At 60.7% G+C, this 11,847-nt stretch overlaps 1 protein-coding gene across 1 annotated transcript; it reads right to left on the bottom strand.

Annotated features, from left to right (window-relative positions):
* Positions 1 to 3,325: 3,325 nt before the first annotated feature.
* LOC102416967 (solute carrier family 35 member E2-like) lies at positions 3,326 to 11,842 on the bottom strand (the record flags this gene model as incomplete). Its single annotated transcript, XM_014450538.2, is given in 9 exon segments — positions 3,326 to 3,729; positions 4,964 to 5,109; positions 5,937 to 6,009; positions 6,324 to 6,377; positions 7,974 to 8,094; positions 9,353 to 9,480; positions 11,206 to 11,341; positions 11,667 to 11,808; positions 11,810 to 11,842. Coding segments are annotated over 9 exon segments (1,068 nt in total), but the record flags the coding sequence as incomplete, so codon positions are not given.
* Between the last annotated feature and the right edge of the window lie 5 nt (positions 11,843 to 11,847).

The raw sequence follows: 11,847 nt of genomic DNA, 5'->3' as shown, positions 1-11,847 counted from the left end.
CTCGCGGCCTGGCCGCCGGGTTCCCCCGCCCCTGTGGCTCCTCCGCGGCGGCGCCGACCGAGCCCGCCGCCCCCACAGCATGGCCGCCGCGGCCCGTGGCTGGAGCGAGGCGCTCTGCGCCGGGCTGAGGGCGGGGGGCTTCCGGGTCAGGGCACCTGCGCCGGTTTGGGGTGCAGGCGGCAGCCAGCGGTTCACCCCCACATCCGAAAGCAATTTAAAAAGGGGGTGGGCATCCCTGGCCGGTTTACTCAGCGGAGGTTCAGTTCCGGTCACGGGCACAGGGGGTGGCCGCACAGTCCCCGTCGGGGCGCAGGAGGCCGCCATCGCGATGTTCGTGCGGCTCCGGCTGGGACCGAGCTGTGCACCCGGTCACCGTCCAGGCCCCCCCCCCCCCCATCGGTGTCTCTGTCTCTCCTCCCTTCCTCTCTGAAATGAATAAGTATTTTTAAAGGGGGGGCAGGAAGTGGGGGACATTTACAACACTCCAGCCATTAAAACAGGGAAAAAAGCACGGCCAGCGGAGCTGCTGTGCCCAGGCCTCGGCCCCAAGCCCCGCTGCTGCCTCGGTGCCCGCGGGGCTCCGGAAGCCGAACGGGGTATGTTCTCTCGGAGGAAGCGTTTGCCTCTGCACCTGGCAGCATCCCGCTCCCCGGGTCCTTGGGGACGGGAAGCCATTTGTCACTCCGGTCACTGCAAACCGGTGCCCGCAGCGAGGCCGTCCTCCCCCGGCAGCACAGACCCATCACCAACGCAGACGGCGAGCACACGCGGGGCTTTTATTTTACTTTTTAGAACGAGAGTCAGATGTGGCTGCGGTGGCAGCTTCATGTGGACAGAGGACAAGGGCACCACAGGGTGAACACGTTACCACAGGTGGAGGGACAGTGACTCGACTACTTAACCACCATGTTCTGTTTGGTCCCGTAAATACCCAAACAGGCGAAATACAAAGCACTGGACAGCCTGGGCTTGGGCTTCTCCACAGCTCCATTTGGCAGAAAACAAAGATGGCTTGGCTCTGATGTCGAGGGTTATTTTCGTTAATTCTCGTTTCCCGGTGTGGGAAACCCTGACCAGCCCTCCCAGCTGGAGCCCACAACACCAGGCAGGTTCAGACTCAACTCAGACAGCAGGTCCGTGAGGGGCAGCCGGTGGGGGGTGGGGTGGGGGTGAGGACCAAGCCCAGACACACATAAGACTTTGCCAGTTAGAACAGTCTGTAACCCAATTTGGACATCTGGGCATGGGTCCCGGGGCCATCACTCAGAACCAGAGCCAGCGGGTTGAAGGTTTTATGTTCCGGCTGCCAGGGGAGCAGCTGACCCGTCTGCTCTCGGCTCCTCAGCCAGAACAGAAAGAAACGGACTCCCCGGACGCTGGGGCTTCTAAGAAGACGAGAGGCCCCACCAGGGCAGGTACATGTTTTGGGAAAGAAAGTCCTCAGCACGACGCTGGGCCAAGGCCGAGGGGAGGGTTTCCATCTGGAATGACCTCCTTCATGTTTCCGGCCCAGGGAACGGTGAGAACACCATCAGGCCTGAGGAAGCGTGTCACCGGGGCAGACGTAAGGCCAGGCTCCGTGTCCGTCACCCCCTGGCCCGTCTGAGTGACCGACCATCCACAGGAGACTCAGCCGGAAGCAAAAACCACTGGTTTGGGGAGAAGCGTGTCGTGCTCAGGCCACAAGCACAGCTCCAAGTGGTGACATTCTTTGAGCAGCACATTTTTTCCTGTTTCCTGTTCATCATGTTTATTCTTTCTCAAATTAAAGACACATTTTGGGTTGTGCAAGGATGTCCTCAGCTTTCTAAGGCAGACGACACGCACACTGCTGTGCAGAAGTGATGATACTGGGACTGAAAAACAAGAGGCTTTGTATCCGTTCAGCAGCGGGCGTTCTGAAAGCCAGAGATCTGGACGCGTCTCGGTATCACTGGTTCCGGTGTGTGTTTACAAAGGCACGGACAACCACAGACACGGGCGTGACCGATGGATGACGACTCCCAGTCATCGCTGGTGCACACACCTGAGACCGTTCAGCGAGGAGAACATACTATAAGAACGAGACAGTTCATTACAGGCGCATCATGTCTGCACAGTCATCAAACAAAAGGCCGAGCGAGGCTGTGGCTGTGATTCCTGGCCACGACCCGGAATGGAGACTTCGAGGTGGAGGCGAGACTGATGGGAGGCATGTCAGCCCCGAGCAAGGGCGCCGCCAGCCACAGCCCGACCAGAAGTCTCCAAAGCAGCTTTGCAGGAAGTTGCCTCACATACTAGTAATCTTCATCTTGTTTGTGGCCCAAAATTCAGAAAATCAAAACCGGCTGAAGCCACTGGAGAGAGTGGAGGGTGGGGCATGTCATGGGCCTCGGGACCAGAATCCCTGACAAGACGCAGAGACTGCGGCCATGGCTCCGACTACAGATGACAGAGTCTTCGGGAAGGCCCAGGCGACCGTCCTGCCCGGCGGCCACAGGTGGCCCTTCTCTGTTCACGTCCCACCGTCAGGGGCCGGGGCCGGGGCAGCAGTGCTTTCACGCTGGTCCTCACAGATCAACTCGACAGCTCTCCCCGGCCACCGGCAGGGGGTCCTCCTTAGCCGAGGTTTTCAGGGAAGAAGAAAAGGAGGAAAGGGGACAGAATCCTGGGGAGGTCGCAGAAGCGTCCGGTAAGGGAGAGCGTGCCAAGCAGGCGGCCACGCCTGCCTGTCCTGCGGACGCGGTCAGCTCCGTGGAAAGGCTGTGTAGTTTAAAAGGCCTCGTTGACTTCACCACACGGCAAACGTTTTCAAGTCGGCAGGACTTCATGAGACGTGGTTATTGCTCTGTTTCCAAGAGGCCTGGTCTCCCCAAGAGGCTCTGTTCCTATTTCCAACGAGAAACCATCGGGAAACCAGGGGCCTGAACAGCAGGAGACACGACCGGAAGGAGGGCCTTCTGTCCCTGCAGGCAGGCTCCTGGGCGGGGCCAGCCCTGCTCACCCAGGAGGGCGGCTTCTGACAAGCCCCAGGGCTCAGTAACGCTGGTCAAAGGCGTGAAGGAGGAGCCTCGAAGGCTGGCTGGCGTGGGCTGAGCTCTCTCCATCAGCACCAAGCAGGGAGCGGTCACAGTGGCACCGGGACCCAGCTCTGGCTTCACAGCTGCCCCCGCTGTGGGGTGTCGCCCACAGAGGAATCAGGGCCGGGCCTACTGCAGTGAGACCTGCGTGCCCAGCGAGGGCCGTGCAGAGGCCGGCGGGTCCCAGGCCTCCGCGTCTGGCACGGGGGGCGGGAGGCAGTTTCACATCCCTTGATGATGGCTCAGCGGCAGCTGGCTCTGGTCAGCCCCCAGGGAGCCAATGTCGGGGGTCCCCATTCACATTCCCGCTGGTTTTGACTGGAACCCCAGAAAGGGGCGGGAATGGCCGCACATGCACTTTCCTACCCCAGCTGACTAGGGGGGTTAGGCCGCATCCGCAGGAGGGCAGCCATTTGCGCCTCGAGGCCCTGGCGCTCAGTGGTGCGGCCTGGGGTCCTTGGGCACCAGCGGCTCCGTGCCGTCCTCCGGCGTGCAGCTGGCTGAGGCCAGGCTCTGCATGGCCTCCCGCTGGTGCTGCCTGGCCTTGTTGTAGAGCAGGACGCCCGCCATCACCAGGACGGTGCCCACGGCCGACAGGCTGGTGATTTTGTTGCCGAAAATGATAATACTGAGCCAGATGGACAGGGCGTGCTTCACGGTGCTGGCGACACTGCAAGACAGGGGGTTGTGCACGTGGCTCCCGGCCCAGGTGGCTGTCGAGCACTTACTGCACTCGCTGGGCCCAATTAAAACAAGCAGAGAGGAGGACAGCTGCCCCGGAGTGGCCCGGCGTGTACGCCCGGGGGACACTGAGGCTGCGGCAGGTGCGGTGCCATCGAGCCCTCTGTTGTCCTCACTGGGGACAGTCCCACTGTGGTGACTGCTCAGCCGTTACAGGAAAGAGGCGGACGCACACCACGTGACGTGGCCAAGCTGCTGACCACTGCTGGAGTTTCTAGCTCATTCTTTTCTATTTGTTACTGAAATGGTACTTTTATTAAATCCATCCTATATAATAAAAGGCTAATATGCAAATTATCCCCTCAGGAGTTCGACCCAGAGACCAGGCGTTCGATCGCTCGCTATGATGTGCGCTGACCACCAGGGGGTGGCGCGGAACATGGAGGGGGACCAGCAGGCAGGAAGGAGGCGGCCGGGAGGTGGGGAACCTGATGGGCCCTGATCTCCGGCCAGGCCTAGGGACCCTCCCGGTGCACGAGTTTTGTGCACTGGGCCTCTAATCCAGTTATAAAAGCGGAAACCGGCTAACCAGACCTTTAACCCCTCCAGGTTCCCAGAGCCCGTGGTCACGTGCGGAGTTCACAGGTAAGTGGATGGAAGTTAGTAAAAGCAGGAATCCAGGTCTGCATTGAGCTCACACAGTACAGGTGCTCGCAGCCACCAGGGCCCACAGCGCCCGACCTGGGACGGGTCCTGCCGCGCAGGTGAGCCCGCTGACCGCGCTGCTCTAAGCACAACAGTCCCACCCAGTGGCAACCTCCCTAAAAATCTCAGCCCAGCTGGGCGTGGCTCAGTGGTTGAGCATTAACCCAGGAACCAAGAGGTCACAGTTTGATTCCCGGTCAGGGCACATGCCCCGGTTGCAGGCATGATCCCCAGTAGGGGGTGTGCGGGAGGCAGCCGATCAGTGATTCTCTCTCATCATTGGTGTTTCTCTCCCTCTCCCTTCCTCTCTGAGATCAATAAAGATTTAACTAAAAAAAAAAAAAAAAAAAAAAAAAAAAAAAAAAAGCTCTTTCTTTCACACACTCCACGCGTGTGTTTCAAATGGCACCAAAGGCAGCGGCCCGGCCACCGTGCCCCGGGACCTCGGCCAGCACCTCAGCACTTGGCACTCACAGACCTCGAGGCTTCGGCACCAGCCAGGCAGACACCTGTCCTACCTGAAGGTCACGGGGGAGATCCTGCCCATGAGGGCGTAGGCCGTGACGCTCTGCAGGTGGAACAGGACGCCGTCCATCAGCAGCAGCAGCACCACGTCCTGCGTGTAGCTGAAGCTCCTCCCGCTCCTCCCGACCACCGGCAGGTCCTGCGTGCGGAGCAGAGCGGCGCAGCACGCCCGTCGGCCCGGTGCCCGTCACCGGAGGACCTTGTCCCACGTGCCCAGCCACCGGGGCCCACGAGCTGAGGCTGAGGCCGCTGTGAACCCTGCCTTCTGGGTGGCGACCGGACGGCATTGACCAGGCACGCGGCCAGTGCACTCGGTCTCCAGGGAATCGCCACCCCAGCCACAGGGAGGCCCCCTCCCCCACCAGGACGGCGACTACAAAAACAGCAGCAAGAACCAGAGAACACGTGCTGGCGAGGCCGGGCAGAAGGTGGGGCCCTTGGGCACTGCTGGTGGGAACGTAGCAGAATGGTGCAGCTGCCGAGTCTCGTTGCTCCTCAAACATGTAAACACAGAGCACCCTGGCCGGGGAGGCTGGGCTGCCGGAGCACTGGCCGGCGCACCAGGGCCACTGGTTCAATTCCCCATCAGGGCACGTGTCCAGGTTTCGGGCCCCATCCCCAGTGTGGAGCGGGCAGGAGGCTGCCAATCAATGTTCCTTTCACATCAATGCTCCTCTCTCTCTCTCTCCCTTCCCCTTTCTCTCAAGTCAATTTTAAAAATGTTTTTAAAAAGTAAATGAAAATAAATCAGCCTAAAACCGCCACAGGAGAACCTTGGGAAACTCCCACAGCTACAGCTTGGCCTCAGAGACCCGCACCAGGCCTGGCCTCCACCTCTGTCCGTGCTCCTTGGGGCACGGGGTGGACACTGTAATTCAGCAAAGCAGGACATCGCGCCACCTACTCTGCTCCCAAAGCGCTAAGGACAAATGCCGCCAGGTGCCAGGAGCTCTGCTCCCCACTCACCATGAAGAAGACCCAGGCGGGGACCAGCATGGCCACGGCGGCGGCGCTGGTGTAGAACTGCAACTCGGCCGCCCTGCGGGCACAGCACGCCTGAGCCACCCGGACTCATGTGAGAGCAGCGGAAGCACCAAGCAGAGCAGGCAACAGGCTCCCGGGGGGACCAGGGGGCTCCCGGGGTGACGAGGAGGCTCCCGGGGGGACCAGGGGGCTCCTGGGGGGAACAGGAGGGCCTGTGCCTGCTGAGCCCACCCGTACGGCCAGGGGAGGGAAAGGTGGCCCGTCCGGGGCCTCCATGGGCCACGGGGCTTTTCTCCCGAGTCCCACGGTCACTGAAAGCCCCCCTGCACCCAAGGGAGAGGCGAGGGCCTGGGAAGCTGTGATACTTACGAGAACCTGTACTTGTCCCCGCTGAGGAGCTTTTTGGAAAAAACATTCTGCAAACTGGAATGAAGGAGAGAAGAGGTTACCTTCGATGCAGGAAGTCAGTAGGGAACCTGAAATGGACGCAGCGCCTGCAGCCTTTCTCACGGCGAGGTTGAGCGACGGGCCTGCGGCCACCCAGCTCTGAGGTGTCAGAGGACCCCACAGCCCCCCTCTGAACCAAGAGTCCCCCTAAATCAGCACCTGCCGTGGTCCGGCACCCAGGAAACGGAACAGGAGCTCAGGCTCATGAACTCCCGAAGGCGACAGACACGTGGGAAACCACACACACGCACACTCACACACACACACACACACCCGCGCACATGCATGACTGCACACACACACGTACACACACACACGTACACACACATACACACACACACACACACACACGGCCAAAGAGAAAGCCAGACAGCGTCCGGTGGGAAGCAAGGGGCTGCCCTGGTGAGTGGCGCTGCTCATGCGACTCCAGGAGCAGCACGTTTTGTTTCATGAAAAACCTGGCGAGTCAGTGGAGCCAGGAACTCTCACGGTCGGGCCTGGAACCAGAACGATGGCCCTGGAGACGCCGACAGCCCAGACGGAGCCTGGCAGAGCCCTGGGCTCCGCTCCCTTCAGGAACCGCTGCTGCAGGACCATCGGACACGGGGCCCGGCCGGTGTGGCTCAGTGGTTGAGCATCGACCTATGAACCAGGAGGTCACGGTTTGATTCCTGGTCAGGGCACAGGCCTGGGTTGTGGGCTCCATCCCCAGTGGGGGGCGTGCAGGAGGCAGCCGATCCATGATTCTCTCTCATCACTGATATTTCTCTCTCTCCCCCTCTCCCTTCCTCTCTGAAATCAATAAAAACATATTGTTAAAGAAAAAAAAAAAAGAAAGTGGAGGGAGGCTCATGGAAAAAGATGCCTCCTGTGACTTAAACAGAAGGCTCGGTGTGTGTGTGTGGGGGGGTGGGGCATGGAGTCCGCAGAACTGAGGCTGCGGGGCGTGCGGTGCAGGAGGCTGTGTAGGTTGGTCGGTCAGTCGGTCGGTCATGCTTCTAGGAGCCACAGAGGCGGGGCCACGCCTCCGAGAGTTGGAGGTGGAATTAAAGTTGTTTACCATCTCTTAGCAGGATTATTCAAAACCTCAAGCCCCACTTTGGTGGTGACAGCGACCCCGACCCCCGTGGTGGTGTTTCCTCTTCTCTCAGCAAAAGGACAAAACTGAATGTGATTATTGGTTCTGAAATGCTGGGCTGCCTGCAGGGCGGACCTCACTGACACCGACGCAGCGCGACTCCCAGACGGTCCACGCAGCAGCCAGGACGCGGCTCGGGCCTTGGGGACCCGGGCTCCCAGCACCCCAGCGTGTGGTAGCTACCACGGCCCTGGTGAGCGTTCTTAAGGGTCAGGCCATGAACCATCAAGTTCTAGCTTGTTTTCGAGAAAAAGTTACCTCGTTGAGGAACCTCCAGTTTTGCTCTTTAGGAAAAGGCAGCAGCAGACGTACTGGCCGAGCTCTGAGTGGCGGGAAGGAACTGAGCGGCTCTGGACTGAAACACCCATCCCCCAGCTGAGGCAGGTGAGCAGTGCGCCCCGGGCACACGGTGTCCCCACAACCCCCGGACTCACCAGTCCATGATGTTGGTGGACAGCGCGGCTGAGAACCCCAGGATGTTGAAGCTCATCTCGGTGGCTGTGCACAGTGCCAGGCCTCCCATGACAGGGATGAGGGAGAGGTTGACCAGCAACCCTGCAGAGGAGGACAGGAGGGCCCGGCTGTGACCTGGCTGTGACCTGGCTGTGACCTGGGAGCCCGGCTGTGACCTGGCTGTGACCCAGGAGCCCGGCTGTGACCTGGCTGTGACCCGGCTGTGACCCAGGAGTGACCCGGCTGTGACCTGGGAGCCCGGCTGTGACCCGGCTGTGACCCGGCTGTGACCCGGGAGCCCGGCTGTGACCCGGCTGTGACCTGGCTGTGACCCGGCTGTGACCTGGCTGTGACCCGGGAGCCCGGCTGTGACCCGGCTGTGACCCGGGAGCCCGGCTGTGACCTGGCTGTGACCCGGCTGTGACCCGGGAGCCTGGCTGCGACCTGGCTGTGACCCAGCTGTGACCTGGCTGTGACCCGGGAGCCTGGCTGTGACCTGGCTGTGACCCGGGAGCCTGGCTGTGACCTGGCTGTGACCTGGCTGTGACCTGTGACCTGGCTGTGACCCGGCTGTGACCTGGCTGTGACCCGGCTGTGACCCCGGTTGTGACCCTGGCTGTGACCATGTGTGGCCCCACCGCTCCTCTGGGAGCCACGCTGCCTCCTGCCTTCCCAGCGCCTGTCTCTGTGCTGGAGGGAGGCAGAGGCACAAGAGCCCGCCCCCCTCAATGCCAGGCCCCTCGATGGTGGCCTCTGCCGGGCCTGGGTGACCCCCAGGCTGCACAAGTTCTCACCAGCAAACAGGAGAGGAAGGGAGATGGGCTCAGGGATTCTATGAAAAGGAGAAACCGGGGGTGGGAAGACTCAGTGCCTGAGCCCACGCGGTTTATTCCTTTCATTCGGCACCGAAACCCCGGGCGTGAGAGGCAGACAGCCCTCTTGTACGGGGAGGGCCTCGCCCACTAGAAGGGACCCTCGGCGCCGCTGCTCTGATGTCTGAGGCAGCATGGACGCGATGCGAGCCCTTCCTGTTCAGCAGAGAGGAAGCAGCGCAGCCTCCGGCCACGGCCACGTCCTCGTCCCAGGGCCCTGCTGCCGAGCACAGCTCCGGTTCCTCCGGCAGCGGCCGGCTGGCCAGCAGCAAACCCACTGCCCAGCGCCCGGGCAGGAACTGCCTCCACCTGGTGCCCAGCTCTCGCCTTGGGCTCTGCCCGGGGATTCTGCTGCTGAGGACAATGCGTGTGAAACGAGGGCCTGGACGTGCGCCTGCCCCTCCTCAGGAAGGACCTGTCCTGCGTGCTTTTTGCTAAATTCCATCAAGACTTTCTCCCCTTTCTCAGGAAGTCAGCTGGCCGCTCACCCGTGTACTCCCCCAGGATCATCCGGGACATGATCACAGTGAAGATGGGGGCGGAGCTCTTCACCGTCTCGGCAAACGACACGGCCACGTTCTTCAGGCTGACCAGGCCCAACACCACGGTGGCGAACCTAGAGAAGCCGGAGGGGGTCGGGATGCTCACCTGACTCTGCCCGGAGTCAGCAGGGGCCGCACCTGACCCCCCGCACGTGCTGTGCTGGGTCTGGCCCTCAGGAAACGGCCACCCGCCTGCAAGGGCCACTGTGGCCAGAGCGTGGGCCCCGAAGGAGGCGCATCACCCTGAAACCGTTACTAAGCTAGTTTCGTGGCCGCTCCAGAAAGGACCCATCGGGCACGAGATGCACAAAGCCAGGTGCACGCGCCGCCCTGAAACGGAGACTTCAGAGAGTTTGCACTGCACTCGCCTCCGACCACCAACGGTGACGCCACTCAGCCGCTGCTCACTCTTGGTGACAGGAAAGACATTTTATTTTATTTTACTTTATTTTATTTTATTTTATTTTATTTTATTTATTTTGTTAAATCTGTTGTTAGTGATTTTTTTAGAGAAAGAGGAAGGGAGAGGGATAGAAAGATAGAAACATCAATGAGAGAGTAACATCTTTGATCAGCTGCCTCCTGCACCCTCCCCACAGGGGATGGAGCCCGCAACCCGGGCCTGTGTCCTGACCGGGAATCCAATGGGAGGCTTCTCGGTTCCTGGGTTGATCTCAACTGCTGAGCTACACCGGCCGGATGGTAAAGGCGTTTTATTTATTTTATTTTATTACTAGAGGCCCAGTGCACAAAATTCATGCGGGGGGGGGGGGGGGTGTCCCTCAGCCCGGCCTGCACCCTCTCACAATCCAGGACGCCTGGCTCTTAACTGTTCACCCGCCTGCCAGCCTGATCGCCCCTAACCCCTCTGCCTGCCAGCCTGATCACCCCTAACTGCTCGCCTGCCTGCTTGATCGCCCCTAACCACCTCTTCCTTGGCCCCCACCATGGTGGCTTCATCTGGAAGGACGTCCGAAATGACATCTGGAAGGTCATTCGGCTGTCTGGTCTAATTAGCATATTATGCTTTTATTATTATAGATTTTTTAAAAATATCTTTATTTATTTATTTATTTTTAACCCTCACCTGAGGATATTTTTCCATTGATTTTTTCAGAGATTGGAAGAGAGAGGGGAAAACAGAGAGAAACACTGATGTGTGAGAAACACATCAATTTGTTGCCTCCTGCACGTGCCCCGACCAGGGCCTGGGCGGGAGAGGAGCCTGCAACAGAGGTACGTGCCCCTGACTGGAATTGAACCTGGAACCCTTTGGTCCACAGGCCAACGCTCTATCCACTGAGCAAAACCGGCCAAGGAGGGAAAGGCATCCTATCTAATAGACAAACATAATAATTGACCGTAACTTCGCTACGCCTCCCATTGGCTAATTAGCACGATATGCAAATTAACTGCCCATGAAGATGGTGGCTAATTTGCATACTGCAGGCAGGGCGGGACAGCGCCATCCCGCCTGCCCTGCCGCCATCCGGGCCTGCTATCTGAGACCCGGGGCGGCACCCCAACCCCCGGATCGGCCCTGCCGAGTGCTCGACCCGGGGAGGCGGGGCAGGCACCGAGGGATCAGGCCTGCCATCTGCCACCCAGGGAGCGGGCCTAAGCCAGCAGGTGGTTAGCTCCCGAGGGGTCCCAGACTGTGAGAGGGCACAAGTGGGGCTGAGGGACACCCCCTCCCAGCCCCCCTCCCCCACCAGTGCACAAATTTTTGTGCACCGGGCCTCTAGTTTTAAATAACGTGAAAAAGAACCCAGTCCCGCACCCAAATGCCAGGCCCTCACCTCATGAGGCCCACGAAGAGCATGGTCATGATGAAGTTGGGCGGGTAGGCGAGCCGGACTTTGTGCTGGTACAGGCAGCAGGGGACGAAAATCTTCAGGCAGCCGATGCACGTGGTGGACAGCATCTGCACTGCGCCTGCGGGACGGAGTTGCCAGCGATGAGCTGTAGCCATGGTCGCGCCCACCTCTGTGCCCCGACCCAGCTCCGTGCCCTGCCCACCTGCCTGTGCCCCGCTGGGGCCCAGCTCTGTTCCCCACCCACCTCTGAGCCCCCACCTACCTCTGAGCCCCCACCTACCTCTGTGCCCTCACCCAGCTCCGTGCCCTGCCCACCTGCCTGTGCCCCCGCCCTCACCCAGCTTTGTGGCCCCACCCACCCCAGTGGCCCTGCCCTCACCCAGCTGTGCCCCACCCCCACCCAGCTAGGTGCCCCGCCCGCCTGCCCGAGGCCCCGCGCTCACCCAGCATGCTGGGCTCGCCCTCCAGCAGCGAGAGGATGTACTTGTTGAGGAAGAGGGTGCAGAAGCTGAGGAAGAACCAGAGCGTGAGGTAGAGCAGCGCCCGCGAGCTCCACACGCCCAGGTCCGCCTCGATGACCGTGGTGCTCGGTGATGGTGACGGCCAGCACGCTCTCCTCGGCGC

This window comes from Myotis lucifugus, unplaced genomic scaffold, assembly GCF_000147115.1.
Source record: "Myotis lucifugus unplaced genomic scaffold, Myoluc2.0 scaffold_2601, whole genome shotgun sequence".
Lineage (NCBI taxonomy): Eukaryota > Metazoa > Chordata > Mammalia > Chiroptera > Vespertilionidae > Myotis > Myotis lucifugus.
Note: the sequence above shows the minus strand (reverse complement) of the source record. Positions and strands in the feature narration are given on the sequence as shown.